At 43.1% G+C, this 18,884-nt stretch overlaps 1 protein-coding gene across 2 annotated transcripts in view; it reads right to left on the bottom strand.

The window, feature by feature from the left end:
* ncaph (non-SMC condensin I complex, subunit H) overlaps positions 1-18,884 on the bottom strand; it is a 41,902-nt gene that overhangs the window by 5,199 nt on the left and 17,819 nt on the right. For both annotated transcript variants that reach the window (XM_078428763.1, XM_078428762.1), the window contains exons 6-14: positions 17,818-17,951; positions 17,181-17,367; positions 13,611-13,696; positions 12,647-12,864; positions 12,252-12,400; positions 11,729-11,832; positions 1,796-1,918; positions 613-717; positions 360-524 (exon numbers count right to left, since the gene is read on the bottom strand). In XM_078428763.1, coding sequence (XP_078284889.1) covers positions 360-524; positions 613-717; positions 1,796-1,918; positions 11,729-11,832; positions 12,252-12,400; positions 12,647-12,864; positions 13,611-13,696; positions 17,181-17,367; positions 17,818-17,951 — 1,271 coding nt within the window. The remainder of the gene's footprint in view (positions 1-359; positions 525-612; positions 718-1,795; positions 1,919-11,728; positions 11,833-12,251; positions 12,401-12,646; positions 12,865-13,610; positions 13,697-17,180; positions 17,368-17,817; positions 17,952-18,884) is intronic.

The following is an 18,884-nucleotide window of genomic DNA, read 5'->3' as shown; positions in this document are numbered from 1 at the left end:
ACGAGCCACAAGACAAAGGTTTAAGATGAGAGGGTATCGATTTAACAGGAAACCCAGGGACAACTTTTTCTAGAGAGTGGTGGATATATGGAATGAGTTGCCAGAGGAGGTTGTTGAGGCAGGTGCTATAATATTTAAGAAACATTTGAATAGGTACATGGATAGGAAATGTTTGGAAGGACATGGGACAAATACAGGCAGGTGGAATTAGTGTTGATGGGGTATCTTGGTTGGTTGGGGCAAGTTGGGCCAACGGGGCTGTTTCCATCAGTATGACCACGTATAATTTGATCTCTGCACTGCTCAATTATACTGCAAAGTTCCTTCAATGTATTTTCTGTAACCAATATCACACTTACTCTATGTGGTTCTGCTACTAGGTTTTCACCTCCATATGTTGTGATATTTGACCATTTTCTATCTTGCTCCATCATATTCCCTTTCTGCTGCATTGCAACATTATCTGTAAACTCAAAGGAATCATTTGAGCCAACAAATCCTTCATGCTCATCATCGCTATCCATCTGTCAGGAAAATAAAGGGAACCAAGGTTATTTCATAGGTAGATGATGTTGTCCATTCATGAAATGATTTCATAAGAAAGATATAGACCTGAGCTCTGGGACAGAAATTTGAAGTATCATTGGGGTTGTTATAATCATATTCCTCAATTTTTTCATCTTGGTCCGAGATGTTTTCTTTCACAATTCGCTTTATCTGTAAACAGACAATTTTGGAGAAAGGTTTCAGACTGAACAAAATGAGCCAAGTCAACAGTGGAAAATAAAACCCTTACTCTAAATGTAGCCATCGTGAATCAAATCTGGGTCAGGTGCTCACAATTCACATGAATACAAAGCTCCTACCACCACGCAGTCAGTCTAGAAACAGGCCTTCAGCCCATTCACACGAATCCTGTTTTTTCAGCACCCCCATCAACTATTCCCAAGCCCAGATTGTCTTGCCACTTACCTACCTTGGGGGCAATTTGTAATAACCATTTAACGGCAACCAGCATGCTTTTATTATATACAATGAAAACAGTTCATGATCTATTGTTCAAACCCATTCGCAATGCACTAATGAACATCCATTCAAGAAACACTTGTCACTGTTCTTTTTACTTTTAATAAAACAGAACCATCTGCCAAACTGTAGTAGGAAGATTGTAAATCCAAAGATAGCAATTTGTTTTCTAAGGGGCAAGAAATGTAACGTGACAAAAAACAGAATGGAAGACCATGATAAATCATCATCATATCATATCATATCATATATATACAGCCGGAAACAGGCCTTTTCGGCCCTCCAAGTCCGTGCCGCCCAGTGATCCCCGCACATTAACACTATCCTACACCCACTAGGGACAATTTTTACATTGACTCCCTCAAACTGACATTGGAGAGGTTATCTGTTAAATGTTAGAGTTCAGTGGAAACAAACTTTGTGGGAATTATGTGGGTCCTTCTGAGGGAGTCTGTCACTTATCATGGTCTTCCTTTCTATTTTTGTTATGTTCTTTTTATTTTCTCTACTCATAAGGACAGCAATTTGTTCTCATTCTCTTTCCTGCTGCATGCGGGAATGGGGCAGTTATCCTGCTCAGTTACATCTCTAGATGGAAGATATTGGAAGAGCAGCAAATAATGGGTATTGGGCCCACCATGTTAGACAAGACTAATGTGTTTTAGGGCGCCTTCACGATGCCTTGTGTCTAGAACACACCTCAGAGGAACCTAAATACATCATTCCCTCATGCTCATTACAGTAATTTATTGGAAATGTCTCCATTTACCTTGATAGAGGGTTTAAGGAACAAACAGGTTAGGTTGTCTGGATCATAATGGAAATCTGTTGGCAGCGTTGTCAGCTTTCCGTTCCGCCGGTCTAACGTTGCTTTTGAGATTGTTGTGGCAGCCTAGAGAAACAGAACACAATGATAATGATTCAAACTTTAAATCTCTTGTTAAATCAAGTTACATCCTAAAGATCTCTACTCTGGAGTTTAGAAGAGGGGTGATCTTATTGCAAAAAACAATATAACAGGGCACTGCAGGGTAGGTGGCAAGATGTTTACACTAGTATGAGAGGCTTGAACAAGGGGGTGGGGAGGGAAATACAATTGCAAGATTGATGCGAAAGAGGTTCGCGAGAGGAAGAATGCCTTTTAAAACTGATCTGCGCAGCAACCTCAAAGAATATTTGGAATTCTCTATCCTGGAGGGTTATGGCGGATCGTTCATTGGCGGAATTTAAAAAGAAAACACCACTTAGACAGCTACATGGATAGAAAAGGTTCAGAGATATACAAGATATGGGCAAAAAGGACTAGCATGGATGGTGCATCTTGGTCGACAAGGGCAAGTTGAGCCGAAGGTTACCATGTTGCGGGATTCCATAACTTTCTTGGTTTGAAAGATCAGGGAACCAAGCACTATGGTTCCCCTAGGTGGTGGAGGTGGACGCCATCATCCACCTGCTCCATCGTTCCTATGCTCACCTGGATAAGCCGAGAAGCACTGCTTCATGTTTTTTTTATATCCCCAGTGTTTTTAACACCATCCGGCCTGCACTGCTAGGGAGCAAACTGACAAAGATACTGGTGGATGCTCCATTGGTGGCCTGCATCACCAATTACTTGACTGGATGACCGCTGTATGTCAGGCTAGAGAACTGTGTCTTGCACATGGTAGTGAGCAACACGGGGCACCCACAAGAGACGGTCCTCTCTCCCTTCCTGTTCACAATCTGCACCTCGGACATTAGATATAACTCAGACTCCTGCCACCTGCAGAGGTTTGTGAACTGCATCAGTGAGGGGAGAGAAGTTGGAATACAGAGATGTAGTAAACAAATTTGTTGAGTGGTGTGGGCTGAATCATTGGAGCTCAAAACGAACAAGACTAAGGAGTTAGTGGTGGACTTTAGGAGAGGAACATCCCTGCCCCCTGTCTCCATCAAGGGTGTGGATGTGCAGGTTACCCAAGAGTACAAGTACCATGGAGTTTGCCTGGACAGTAAAGTGGACTGGTACAGGAACGCTGAGGCACTGTACAAGAAGGGACAGAACCGGCTGTACTTTCTGAGGAGGCTCCCCTCTTTCAACGCCAGTGCTGCAGATGTTTTATCAATTGGTGGTGGCCAGTGCCATGTTCTATGCTGTTGTTTGCTGGGGTAGCAGGTCGAAGGTCATGGACGCCAACAGAATCAACAACCTCATCAGGAAGGCTGGCTCCGTCCTGGGAGGATGCTCCTCAAACTGTGGAGCATTTTGGACAATACATCTCACCCTCTCCATGCAACACTGGTCAACCTGAGGAGCACCTTCAGCAACAAGCTGGTTCCACCAAGGTGCAACACAGAACACCACAGGAGATCTTTTTCCCCCTGTGGCTTTCAAACTGTACAACTCCCACTTATGTTGTGGGGTAGACTGACCCCCCCCCCCCCCCCCAATCTTTGCACATCACTTCTGGATTTTTCCACTCGATAATTGAATTTCATGTTTGTGCAATATTACGTATGTGCTGTGCCATAACTGTGCAATAAGATCACTGATCATAAGATCATAACTGGTCACTGAAATGTCATTATTATTGTAATGCACATAACATTTTCAATGCCTTGTAACTATCTTTTGACCAATCTCTCTCAGTGATTAATAAAATGGTATTGCATCATACAATTGTATCATACATGGGGAACTGGCCCAAGAGATGATAAAATTTACCAAAATCAACCTGTAATTTTGAGATTCAATCCAGGAAAGGCAAGTAAACAGTTATGTAGATAATGCATCACCACGATATCTAACTTATACTGCATAGTTTGGGGTGTATGGAAATTGTCAACATTCCATTCACTTCAAGAACTCTGAAATTTGCTGGCATTTTTTCTCCATACCCTTTCTTCAAGATTCAAGATATCTTTATTTGTCATCCAAAAAACAAGTTTTTTGGACGACATTTAGTCCAACAATAAAAGCAATAAAATAAGCAAATTACACAACCCCAACCAACACACAAAAAAAAAAGAAACATCCATCACAGTGAGTCTCCTCCAGTCCCCTCCTCACTGTGATGGAAGGCCAGAATGTCTTTTCCCTTCCCCTGCTGTCCTCTCCCGCGGTCAGGCTGGTGTCGTTGTCACGTTCCAGGCCGCGCCGGACGGTGAAAGGTCCGCGGCGGGCCGACCCAAGCCTCCCGATCCGGGGCGGGCGAACACGCTGTCGCTGCCGCTGTTGCTGCACGTCGGGGCGGTCGTGGCTCCCGATATTGAAGCCCCCGCCGAGCAGAAAAAAACCCCGCGGCCTATTTCATGCCGCGCCGGACGGTGAAATGTCTGCGGCGGGCCGACCCACGCCCCGCAATCCGGGGCGGGCGAACACGCTGCCGCTGCCGGGGCTCCCGATGTCGGCATCCACGCGGCCCGAGACTAAGGCGAGTCACAGCCGCTCCCGCAGCCTCCAAGGACGGCCGGCTCCGCTGATGGTGAGTCCGGTCGGCTCCGCTGATGGTGAGTCCGGTCCGGAGGGGAGGGAGGTGGGGGAATAGGGGTGGGGAGGGGAGAATGGGGGTGGGGCAGGGGAGGGGCAAGTGGGGGTGGGGTAGGGGATGGAGTGGGTCAGTGGGGGGAGGCGGGGGGGACAAGGGGGATTGAGTGGGGGGGGCAATTGAGGGTGGTACACCAATACAGGAGAGGCTTTGGGTCCAGCGCACGCCCGCTCTTTATATATATTATATTACTAAAACTCTCGGTTTGTTTGTGCGTATGTGTGCACCATAACTTTGTGGTTTCGCACAGCCAAAATGGTACACCATAGCGCCACAATGTTTGGCCCACCTTACTCACCATTATCCTGTGCACCATTTGAAACAACTCTCATTCAAATTGAAGCTACATTTATAAAGCTAGAGAGATTTTAAAGTTAAAAAATTTCCTTTCTAACCGATTTCTTGAAAGTGCTCAGCGTATGATGTCACAATTGGCCACGTACGACTTCAATTGCGCTTCTCTCCTCACTCGCCCTAACAAGATGGCCGCCGGCAGCGGAGCCGCCCACCCGGGGTCAGTGGCTCCCTCTCCCCTCGCCTCTCTCCCCTCGCCCGCACCCGGGCGATTTTATTAAAAATAACCCAACCCTGTGCTAGAGACAGACTATCTACTGAGATCCACTACAAACCCATCAACTCCCAAAGCTACATTGACCTCCCACATGGCCTTTTGCAGACACCTCTCCTTACTCTTAAATTATCCTCCTCTGCATCTGCCTCCAAAACGAGGCTTTGTACCCTAACATCCTTACGTCCTCTTTCTTCAGTAAATGTGGTTTTACCCCTGCTGTTGTGGATGATCCTTCACTCCCGTCTCCTGTGTTCCACAGTTCAGCCTTCACCCCTCTCCCCCCAAAGGGAACAAGAGTTCTCTAGTCCTCACCCTTCATCCCTCTAGCCTCTGCATCCAATATATCATTCTCTGATATTTCTGCAACACTCCACGTGATCCCACCACCGGTTACATCTATACAACCCCACATCTTTCTATTGAGACCATTCTCTGCAGCTCCTTTCTTTGCTTGACCCTTCCCATCCAGCCTACCCCTCCCCAGGCACTATTCCCTGCAATTGCAGGAGACACTACACCTGTCCCCACACCTCCTTGCCCACTTCCTGGCATAAATTGCCTCCTTTATCCATGAGTGGATCTATCTTTTACCCAGCTACCCTCTTGCTTTAACAGACAAATTATTTTAGGATATTAAGCCTATTTGCTAAGGATTTCTTGAGTCCTCTTAATTTTGTGGGGTTTTGTTGCTGCTTCCTTTACATTCAAAGGCCCTCGCTGATTTCAGCTGCCCAAAACCTTCCATGCACTTCCCTTTATAGACACAAAATGCTGGAGTCACTCAGCGGGTCGGGCAATATCTCTAGAGAAAATGGATATGTGACGTTTCGGGTCACAGACCTCCCAACATTTGATTTTACAAATTCATAATTTTGATGTCCAAAATTCAGAATTTTACATCAAAATTCATAACATGGTGCGTAATGCAACTTTTCAGCAAAACAAAAGTATGCACACCAGATGCGCATATACGTTGCGCTATTCATGTGTGAAAAACTACTATTATTTCCAAAAGTCTGTAGTTCTTGGACTACATGTACAATGTCAGGCCTATCATGAGTATATTCTACTATTATAGAGAGGTTATTGAACAGAAATACTTTTTACAAAGCAAAGAAAACATTTTTTGTATTTTCTATTTTGCTTTTTCCTTACACATCCCAATTCACTTGGTATGGAATAAAGGTCATAAAATGTATGACTAAGTTATGAAGAAAGAGTTTCATTTAAAACTGCACGTCCTTAATTTCATTGAAGACATACTTGCTCCAGTGGCCTTCAACAGCAAATCACATCGGTCCATGTCCCCGCCCCCCCACAATCCCCCCCCTCCCCACCTCCATTCCCCCTCCCTTCCCCCCACCCTCACTCCCCTCCCCCTGACCCTCCACCCCCCCTCCCTTCCTCCACCAGCCCACCCCCACTCCCCTTCCCCTTGTCCCCCACTGCCCTCCCCCTCCCCCAACCCCCCCATTCACCCACCTCATCCCCTCTCAACATCAACAGGCCTCACGCTACGCGGCGAGGCATGTGTTTTGTGGAAAAATGTGAGGCAAAATCAGAATGGCGCAAATGAAATAAGAAAGCTGAATCTTTCCGCCAAATTCGGGTTAGGAGGTCTGGGATCGGGAACCTTCTTCAGACTCCTTACAAACACTGTATCTTACAATATTTACAATATCTGGTCATCCGAGATTCCCAAGGCTTGCCATCCATATCTTTCATCCTCACAGAAACATGTTGGTCCTGAACTCTAACTACCTGGCCTTTAAAATTTAGAACCTCTCTTTTCACTCAAATGGCCTCTCCCAACCTACCTCCCAAGGTTCCTGCCCAATACTGTTGTGATTAGCCTTCTCCCAATTTTGCACTTTTATCTATATCCGTACCCATCTTATAACTTATGGAATTATCATTACTATTCCCAAAATACTTCTCCACTGAAACTTCAATCACCTGGCCAGGTTTATTCCCCAATAAAGATCTGGTATGGCCTCATCCCTCTCAATAAACCTTCCTGGATGCAACTAATACATTCTTCCTCATTTAAGCTTCTGGCACTAAGAGAGTCTCAATTAACATATTATCAATCACTACAACAATAAGGTTGTTTTGCATTGCTTCAATGAGGTGCCTGTATTCAGTTCCCTCAGTTCCAGCTGAGGATTGGGAGCTCCTAGTAGTGTAATCCACTCATAATGATGGCGCCTTTTACATTCCTGAGTTCCATGCAAATTGCCTCACTGGATGAAGCCTCCATGATCTCTTCTCTAAATGCACCTTTAATGCAACTTCCCAGTCTGAAGAAGAGTCACAAGCTGAAACACTGTCTGTCTATTTCCCATGATAAATTACAAGTAAAACACAAAGTACTTGTGCTATAACTCTAGGATAAGCGCTCAACTAAGAAAGCCAACCCCAAAGCCAAAGTATTATTTAACTATCTAACTAAATATACCAACTTACAATAAATAACTCTGTGCAAAAAACAACTACCTACATATTAACTTGGTCTTTAATAAAAGAAATCCTGTGGATGCAAGTATATTACTGGGCTTATCAAATGGGCACCTCCCTTCACTGGTGTTTCATTGAGTTCGGCCCACGACATATCGGGAAGGCTCAACAGTTGGTTCTGGCATCCCATAACAACCCTCCTCAATACCTGCTCTCACCACAAGTATCCACTAAATAAAGGAAGCTGCAGCCAACTAACAAATGCTAAACACCTGCACCGTATTTCCAACTTATCCTAGCCCATCATTTAGCTTGCAACACATAAATATCATCCTTGCATACACTTACACAGACTACAATTACAAAGAAATGCACATACTGCATGTCATACGTTTCCTTTCTGCCCCCAATTAATATTATTTCTTCTCCACCAAATCCACCTACTGCCTTGCTCTGCTGCCTCTGACAACTGATTTATGGCCTGATGCAAACTCTGTCCACAAATTTCTAGCTGTCCAAATAGCGATGTAGTCGATCTCGCTATGAAACTTCTACAACCCATCTCTACCGGACATACTCTTGCTCTCCATCCTCGCTGCTCAACTTCTGCTGCCAACTCTCCATATCTTTTTCGTTTCATAAGCCTCATCCACTAAGTTCTCCCCAGTTCTCTCAAAAACCATCCGCTGACTAAGTGACCATGACACTATCAGGCCTCAAACTAGTACTAATTATTTCCTGCAGAACAAGCTCTCCTCTCAAATCTACCTTAATCTCCCAATCATTGGCTCCCTGTGACTGGCCTGACTCATGCCTGTCTGCAAACTTCCCTCCTCTACTATTCTCTCCCTCACGGACAAAATGATTCGGTACCCTCTCAGTCCTGATGCCGACTGAATTCACTTGTGCTCTCCTTCTCTCAATTGCTGCAGCTATGCACTTCAAGATCTGGTTATGCTGCCAAGTATACAGACCCTGAGAAAGACTAGTCCTACATCCTGACAAAATATGTCTCAACATTGCCACCTGTGAATACAAGGGACATGCCGCGTCCCCACTTACCCATTGTTTGAGGATCTGCGACAATGGCAGCACATCATAAATAGCCCTTAAGGAAACTTACACGAGCCACCTCCATACACCACAGGCCCCTCCAGCTGGACCTCCTCTTTTCTACACTTTCCCAGTTCATTCACTGTCCCTGCTTAACCTGAGCTACTGCCCTTACACATCTCACTGCTTCCTCCTGACGACGCACCTGCTCTACAACCAATTTCCTCCTCTCTGTTGGACCTGCCTTACTCCACACTGGTTTCCTTATGCTGAGCCCTAAACCTCCTTTCCCATGCTGCACCCTACCAAAGTGTCTGTATGGCTGAGAGCTGCTTGTGCTTTTTCTACTGCCTGCTTTGAGTTCCACTTCCTCCCTCTAGTTCCACTTGGCACCAAATTACTAACCAAGGTATCCTTGCTCCCTGATAATTGTAATTCTAACCTCACCCGAGTACACTTAAACTCCTGAAAGGCTAGACAATGGTAAATGGTGAATACCTTTCCCTTATAAAGCCACATTACTAAAACACTGTGGAACTCCTAACCATTTCCTAATATATGAACTAACCAATCTTTCCACCTTAGAAATTGGCACCTCATATACTGTCAGTGGCCACATCAACCTAGGGAATAACCCAAACTGTAAACACCACAACCTCAACTTGCCTGGAAGCCCTGACTTCTCTATCCTTTCTAACCCATCATTAACATATTTTCTAAATTGCCTAACCTGTTCAGTGTCATCCAACTTCCTGTTATACCACCTGCCCAAACTTTTAACTGGTTTCTCCATTGTAGACAAGGTTTCTTCATCTACATAAAACCTTTTCTCTACTACCTTTCCTCTTACCAAAGAAATACTCCATGATTTACTAGGCTTAATATTTAATCTAGCCCATTTAAGTTTATCATTTAACTTTTCTCATCACTTTCTTGTACAAGCTGCTGTTGTGGTCACCGAGGTCATATCATCCATATAGGCCCTGATTGAAGGGAAGCACAGCCCATCCTGCAGTCTCTCCCTGCCGACAACCCATCATGATGCTCTAATCACAAGCTCCATCGCCATTGTAAAAGCTAACGGGGAAACAGTACACCCTGCCCTAATACCCATCCTTCTCACATATCTAGTCTCTGCCATGCTGTCATAAAGTCTGCTGTACTAAAACACATTCGGACATCTTGGAAATATGCTTTCACTAAATTTACTATCGATCCTGGAACTCTAAAGAAATCAAAAGCACCCCAAATAAGACTAGGTGGCACATATCCAAGCGCATTTGCCAGGTCCAAAAACACGACATGCAAATCTCAGTCTTTCGAGCTTGGCTGTCTGCATCTGGTGCCATATTACGCTAATGTGTTTTTCGCATCCTGCAAAACCTGGGATTCCTGCTTTCTGCATTGTGGTATCTATTAACCTGTTCCTTTATAAATAGTGGCACAGATGCTGGCAAGCTATGCTAAAGAAAATCTTGCCTTCTACATTGAGAAGACATATAGGCCTAAACTGACTTAACTCTGAAGACTCTTTCTCCCTGCTCTACGCCATGAAAATGAAAATTCCCCCTGCTCTACGCCAAACTCCTTGTATGACCTGCTTCTCCAAAATCTATTCGCAAGAGCCTCCAAAGAATCTAAGCACATCACGTGCACTTTTATATACCCGGTAATAGACTCCATTTGGCCCTGGGACTGAAGAAACCTTTGCACGCCTTATTACTGCTTGCACTTTACTGGCAAAACATCAAAGGTGGTATATCTGGAGGGAAACCCCTTCCCCATTTCTTTTCTGGATCTGAGTATGTCCTTTTTTTAAATATTCCTCCAACTCTTCCTTTGAAACTTTGAGCTTTTCACTATTTTTCAGCCTAAACATTCTTTTAACAAATTTAAACGGATCCCTACAAAATGCTGACCTGACTCGCTCCTTCTTCTTTCTCTTCCTCATGTGTTCTGCCCTTCTTAATATTGCTAACCCATTTCTTAACATTCTTGCAAAACATTAATTCCCTCTCTCTCAACTGTAGCCTCTCAACTGCCTCCTCTCCTTCACTAATCTCTTGATTTCTCTCCCTCGTCTAGATCTAACCATCTGTAGAGCCTGCATCTTTTTCTCAATAACACCAAACCTGTCCACACCATATTGATAAATAATCTCTCCCATCTTATCTAACTTGTTTTCCACTCTCCCTTTCAGACTCTCTAACACCTTTATCAAATCTATATAAACAGTTTCCCATTCCTTCCTTTCACTTGCCCTAGACCATTCAACTCTAGGTTTTAGCCCACCGCTCTTCTCCTTGACTGGCAGATTAACCTCACCACCACCTACATCTCCCCCTCCACAGCACTTGTTCCCTCCTCATCAGTAACAGGGATAATATCCTGCGAGCTATGGTTTTCTACCCGTCGCTGGACTTCACTCGACTGACTTGACAAGAAGTACTGCTCAATGCGATTTCCCTGAACTCCCTCTAACAAGCACTTCTTCTTTCCCTGATGTATTCTGAGGCCCTTTAAGGTTGTTACTTTATGCCAACCACAAGAACAGACTTGGAGCTTCTTTCCCTCTACTATTAAGCTGTCCTTCATTGATGCGCTGACTGCCTGACCCTCTGAGTTCCTCCAGAGCTTTGTTTTATGCAACCCCCCCCCCCCCCACTCCTTTACATCCCGCACTATCATGTCATCAATATTAAACCATGGAACATTGAGTAAGTTTAGTCTCTACTCAGTGGTGTTTGAATAGTTGATGGGTGATATGGAAACATATTAGCTAACATCTGTTCCATTGAATATTGAGCTGCCAATATTGCCCTTTTCACAACTAAGTTTCTATAATAGCTATAACATTGTACATCCGTGTTATGATCTAGGTTCATCTGCTTTGCCCATTCTGCTCCTTGCATTAAAATACACTTCAGACCGTCAGTTCTGCCGTGTTCATTAACCTGGCTCTGCCCGTTAGTGCTATTGGATGTACTTAACTGAATCTCTAATCTCTCCTCGCTCACTCTATTTGCTTCTCACCCACACGTCACGTAGTTTAACTGCTCCCATGAGGCACAAATAGCCAATATTATATACTAACCCTGGTCTCTCTGAAATGAGTCTCAAAATTAATGTTGTCTTCAAAGTCAAGTTCAAATACTTTCTTTGGCAGCCTTTTCCTGTTTTTATCTGGGATTGTGTCTCCTGAAGAGAAAAATAAAAAACATTGAAGGTGTTCAGAATCAATAACTTCCACTGAAAAGATCTTTTTCATGCAATATTAGAACCAATTACAATTTCCCATTGCTCTTCAACCCAATGTGCAAAATTGCCAGAAATTAAACTATCAAGAAACTTTGGGGACGATCAGCCATGATCACAATGAATGGCGGTGCTGGCTCGAAGGGCCGAATGGTCTCCTCCTGCACCTATTTTCTATGTTTCTATGTTTTAAAATCATGCATTTTTAAAAATAAATACTAATGTAAACATTGTGAATAAGGTACTCTGCCTTCAAATAGAATTGATTTCTTGGATTGTTTAATCAGAGTACATTTAACATGTTGATTTGGCAGCACCTCCGGTACTGGACTTGACTCATGTGAACCAGTTGTCATTCTCACCTTTATGTCGGGCTTTAAAGTGCCAGTGATTAGGCCCTGCCCACATTCTCATTATTCTGGGACTAAAATAGGAATATTCCCCAGGCTGGTTTGAAAGCTGGACACATAGGCTGTTGAAATCCACATCTGTGAGCGGAAAACCTTCTTTACTATGAAACAAAAAGTATGTAAATAAAGTGTTTTCTAATTGAAATATATTCAGATCAACAGATTTTCAATCCTTCTTGATACTGCGCTTCCTGTGTCCTTAACATACTGATGGACCATTTCACACCCTTTTTGTTTTTAATCCCAATTGTAACAACATACATGAAAAAGCTTTCCACTTATAGTTGTGTGGAACAATGACAATTTTTATGACACATAAATGTTTCTGGAGCTGGCGAAACACTTACTTCCCTTGATCACGATTCACCGTACATGCTTCTTTCTGTTCATGGAAACCTTGCCCTATAAAATCTTCACCATCTTCACAAACATCCCCGTCAAAGTCATCCATCAGAGTGTCACAGACACTCTGCAAATTTTGCTGATCATCTGCAAATTCTGGCTCTGCATTCACGTCAAATAAGTGGTTACTCTTCTTGAATTTCTCCAATATGGAAGTAACAGCCTAGATCGCAGACATTCAACAATGTAAAATAATCAATGTGTGCACATTTTGACAAATAAAAATATTAACAGATGGTATACAAACCAATTAAATTGAGGATAAAAGTGGAATACAAATTTTCTAGCCCATTAACTTTTCTACTGGTTTTTCTTAACCAATTTATTCATTTGAATCTCCATTATTTCTAGGTTCTCTTGTGCTTTCCATAAATACACACAAAATATTTAATGATTCCACAATTCCTTTAATTTCTGTTAAATAATTTCCCATCACTGCATATTAATAACCCATAATCACCCCGCTCATCATTTTCTTTTTATCTACCCATCATGCTATCAGTCTGTTTCATGCTTCCCATTTTCCCATTTTCACTATCAATTTCCTGATCACCTTTGCTAAATTGTGCAAGATTAATTCCCAGACTTATTACTTTACTGTCTTTTCTTTAGAAAAAATACTGTCTTAGATTGAATATCATCTTTAATTATCAGGGAGCTATGGACTTGGACCCCAAGAATCCTCTGTACATATCAGCTCTGGATTCAATCAGCACCTCTCCTGCCCAAAAAGAGACCCAAACACCCTCGACCACTGCCACACAACTATCAAAAACACACACTGCTCCATTCCCAGCCTGTCCTTTGGTAAATCTGATCATCTTCTACTCCCTGCTTACAAGCAGAAACTGAAGCAGTATAACAAGATTGAATACAGCACGGATGAGATTTGTGAAAATACTACATTACCTGATTGTGTGCTTCACTGTCCCAATTTGTGAACTGAAAATCTTCAAATGAAGGACAAATTTTCTTGTTTTCCAGAGAGTGAAGGGCTGTCAGAAAATGGAAACCAGTTAAATATAGGACAGATTACAGGTAACACACCAATAAAACTCAATGTAAAACAATGTGCTGGAGTAAATCAGCGAGTCAGGCAATATTTCTGGAGAAAATGAACAGGCGGCATTTCGGTCCATGAGCCTTCTTCAGACTAATTGTAGCAAGGGAGAGAAAATCTGAAAACAAGTTCTGTTCCTCAGTTTATGTGTGGTTTCACTCTGGCGATGGAGGAAGCCCACAACAGAAAGGTCGGAATGGGATTAAGCATGGAAGTCAAACAGGATGGAAGTAGGCCCTTCAGTCCAACTTGGCCATGCCGACGAAAATGCATCATCTAGGCTAGTCTCATTTGTCCATGTTTCGCACATTTCCCTATAAAACCTCCCCTATCCATGTTCAAGTGTCTTTTAAATACTGTTATAGTACCTGCCTCAACTACTCCTGTCAGCTCGTTCCATGTACCCACCACCGTCTGGGTAAAAAGGTTGCCCCTCTCACCTTAAACCCATGTCCTCATCCGTATGATTTTATGCACCTCTATAAAATCATCCCCTCAGCCTCCTGCACTCCAAGAAATAAAGTCTTAGCCTGCCCAACCTCTCCCTACAACAAACCCTCAAGTCCTGGCAACATGCTCATAAATCTTCTCTGCACTCTTTCCAGCTTAATGACATCCTTTCTGTTGCAGATGACCAAAACTGAACACAGTACGTCAAATATGGCCTCATCAATCTCTTCTACAATTGAAAATTATTGTTCCAACTTCTATACTCAATACTCTGACTGATGAAGACCAATGTACCAAAAGCCTTCTTTACCACCCAAACTACCCGTGACACCAATTTCAGAGAAATATGTACCTATACTCATAGATCCGTCTGCTCTACAACACTCCCAAGTAACCTACCATTCACTGTGAAGGTCCTGTCTGGTTTGATTTCCCAAACTGCAACACCTCAGTTATCTGCATTAAACTCCACTCGCCATTGCTCAGCCCACTTGCCTAGCTGATCAAGAGCCTGCTGTAATTTTGATAATGATCCTCATTATCTTTGATACTACTTTCTTCAGTGCCATCTGCAAACTTACTAATTGTGCCTTGTTGATATTAACCACAAACAGCAATGAGCCCAGCACCGACCCCCAGACACACCACTGGTCACAGGTCTCTAATCCGATAAACACCCTTCTGCCACCACCCTCTGCTTCCTTCTCTGAGGTCAATCTCTTCCCAGTCAGCTAGCTCTTTCTCGATCTCATGTGATTTAACCTTCCAGAGCAATCTACCATGCAGAATCTTATCAAACGCCTTGCTGAGGTACATATGGACAATGTCTGTGGCCTTGCCATCAACTGTTTTTGGTTACTACAAAAAATTCAAATTCGTAAGATATGCTCTCACATATGCAATGTCATGCCGAATATCCCTAATCAGCCCAAATCTATCCAATGCATATATATCCTAATCATAGATTACATGGAAAATAATAAAGGAGGAGGCCATTTGGCCCTTCAAACCAGCACCACCATTCAATGTGATCATGGCTGATCATCCACAATCAGTAACCCATGCCTGCCTTCTCCCCTTATCCTTTGATTCCACTAGCCCCTAGAGCTCTATCTAACTCTCTTTTAAATTCATCGTGAATTGGCCTCCACTGCCTTCTGTGGCAGAGAATTCCACAAATTCACAAATCTCTGGGTGAAAATGTTTTTTCTCACCTCAGTTTTAAATGGCCTCCCCTTTAGTCTTAGGCTGTGGCCCCTGGTTCTGGACTCCCCCAACATTGGGAACATTTTTCCTGCATCTAGCTTGTCCAGTCCTTTTATACGTTTCTATAAGATCCCCTCTCATCCTTCTAAATTGCAGTGAATACAAGCCCAGTCTTTCCAATCTTTCCTCATATGACAGTCCCGCCATCCCGGGGATTAACCTTGTGAACCTACACTGCACTGCCTCAATGGCAAGGATGTCCTTCCTCAAATTGGGCTTCTATTCCTCAGAAGCTTGTCCAATAACATACCTACCACAGATGTTAGGCTCACTGGTCTATAATTCCCAGCTTTCTCCTTGCAATCCTTCTGAAATACAGGAACAACAGTAGCCACCCTCCTGCACGTCAGCCATAGCTAACAACAATTCATGCCTCAGCCAGAATTTGGCTATTTCTTCTCTGGGTTTGTATAGCATCCTCAGATATATCTGATCAAGCCCAGGAAATGTATCTACTTTCATATTGCTAGGTCATTTAGTACTTCCTTGGCTATAATACAGACTGCCCTCAATACATCTCAATTATCTGTCCCAAGTTCCTTAGTCCTTTTATTTCCATGATAAAAGTAGGGGAGAAACACTCATTGAGGACCTTGTCCAACCTCTGCGGCTCCACACATAGATGATCACTTCGGTTTTTGAATGGTTGCCCTCTTTCGCTTAATATACTTAAAATATTCAGACTGAAGAAGCCTCTTGACCCAAAACATCTGTCCTTTTCCCTCCACAGATGCAGTCCAGAACAAGGGGTCACAGTTTAAGGATAAGGGGGAAGTCTTTTAGGACCGAGATGAGAAAGTTTTTTTTCACACAGAGAGTGGTGAATCTGTGGAATTCTCTGCTACAGAAGGTAGTTGAGGCCAGTTCATTGGCTATATTTAAGAGGGAGTTAGATGTGGCCCTTGTGGCTAAAGGGATCAGGGAGTATGGAGAGAAGGCAGGTACGGGATACTGAGTTGGATGATCAGCCATGATCATATTGAATGGCGGTGCAGGCTCGAAGGGCCAAATGGCCTACTCCTGCACCTATTTTCTATGTTTCTATGTCAGACCCAGAGTTCCTCCAGCCCTTTGTTTTCTTTTGTTCCAGATTCCAGCACTTGCAGTCTCGTATCTATATGAATATTATTTCCTGTCAAGGATTAGCTATGGAGAGTGAACATTCGGTATATCTATTATATTTATAGAAACAGAACTGCAGATGCTGGAATCTGGTGCAGAGCACAGAGTACAAGAGTAACTCAGTAGGTCAAGTAGCATCAGTGGATGACATGGAGTCCGAAGTCACCTTGCCACATCCTCCAGAGATGCTGCCCGACCCCTGAGTTACTCCAGCACTCTGTGATCTAGGCCACTTATGGAACATATGCTAGAACAGGACCAGCATAAAGACAACACAACAAAATTATTATTTTCGGGAAAAAAACTCACAGGTAAATACATTTATGCACACTGCTAGAAAGCCTAGTCACACCAGGAGTGTACTCAGCATCTGGTGAAATAAACCAATGGATTCTAGGGCCAGCTGACACTAATATAACAATTGGTCATCAGCGACATTCCCACACCATACTGGAGACAGACCCACCCCAGAAGCTGCCCACCCCAAAGGAAGCTGACACTTAATATGAAAAGAAATAACTGTGGAGCTAATCAGCAATCATATAAACTATTCGATCAGCGATAATTTTGTTTAAACTTACCTTGCAGGTCAGTTATTTCCACATGACTGATGGGTGGCAATTCTGGTGCAGAACCAGTTTCAATGAGCTTGACATCTGAATCAAACAGCAACTGAGCAGAGTGTCCATACGTCTGGAGATTGACCATGAAACCCGCTACTGTGCTGCATTCATTAAACGAGGCAGCTTTCTGGAACATTGGGTCAGTCTAAAAAGATACAAGAAGTATACAAGAAATAAATCTTATCTGCAATGATTTCCATGTAAATATTTTTGGTTATCTTTGTAAATCCGACTTGCCTTTCACATTTATTTTTTGGCAAAACTTTAATAAATTTATTTTCCATGGATTGTAACTACATAATTGAATGGGTCAAGCATGCAAAAATTCACATATCAAACTCCACAATAAGCCTTAAAAGCTTTCCCGATTTACAGAATGGCAATTCTAAATTAATGTATAAGCAAATCAGATTTCCCATTCCTAATTTATATTTAATAATTTCAACTGGAAATGTACAGGTGTGGAGTCATGGACATAGTTCAGCATAACTCATCTCAGGATTGAAGAAACTGTCAGCCCTCATTGTCAAGGCTTGTACAATGCTCAAAGACACCCGAATCTCTCAGACACAGTAAACAGGAAGAATAAGCTCACCTCACACTTCATGTCACTCATGCTGTATGTGATGTTGTTCAAATTCTGTTCAATAGTTTTGTACGAATGCTTTTTTTTATGTTGTTTCTGAGAGCCTTTTGCATTATCAGCTTCATTAGATCCAGGATTTCTCTCTACATGCAGACAAAGCACAATTACTTTGAGGGCTATGACAGGATTAATAAGAGGAAATAAGGACCTATCCACACTATAATTTGTAATATTACAACATGTGTGATATTTTATTTAAGCAAAGGAAAAAATCCAGCTTTTAAAAATAAAATAAGGCTTTTCTCTCAACCTTCAATTTGTTGGACACAGGAGTTGTCACATGACCTGTTACAGCCCACCCAACACCAGCTGCCCTAGGCAACCATTGCAGTGGTGAACTGGGTGCGATGACATCGCATCAACTGTTTCATTACTGTGGTATCGTCAGCACAGTGCTGGGGCCTCAAACAGAGTTCCCGAGGCAGCAGCAAGAAGATAGGGGTTCATGCTAGGTTCAAAACATCGCAGTGTCATTAATAGATTACCCCAATTTAGTGCGAGCTTTCTTGCTCCTGGAATTGCATCTTGTACTCTACGGAAAGTACTGAAGAGTCGAGAAAGAAAGAGTTAAGTCATAGAGTGATACAGTATGGAAACAGGCCCTTCGGCCCAACTTACCCACACCGGCCAACATGTCCCAGCTACACTAGTCCCACCTGCCTGTGCTTAGTCCATATGCCTCCAAACCTGTCCTATCCATGTACCTGTCTAACTGTTTCTTAAACGATGGGATAGTCCCAGCCTCAACTCCCTCCTCTGGTGCCTTGTTCCATACACCCACCACCCTTTGGGTGAAAAGGTTACCCCTCGGATTCCTATTCAATCTTTTCCCCTTCACCTTGCACTTATGTCCTCTAGTCCTCAATTCCTCTACTCTGGGCAAGAGACTCTGTGCATCTACCTGATCTATTCCTCTCATGACTTTGTACAGTTAAGTAGAAGAACTGGAAACGGACACCTGGTTAGCATGAAGCAGAACTGTGTGAAGTAGAGTTACTCTGATACTTGGACATTTG

Source organism: Rhinoraja longicauda, chromosome 36, assembly GCF_053455715.1.
Source record: "Rhinoraja longicauda isolate Sanriku21f chromosome 36, sRhiLon1.1, whole genome shotgun sequence".
Classification (NCBI taxonomy): Eukaryota; Metazoa; Chordata; class Chondrichthyes; order Rajiformes; family Arhynchobatidae; genus Rhinoraja; species Rhinoraja longicauda.
The sequence above is the reverse complement of the archived record's forward strand: the minus strand, read 5'-3'. Positions and strand labels throughout refer to the sequence as shown.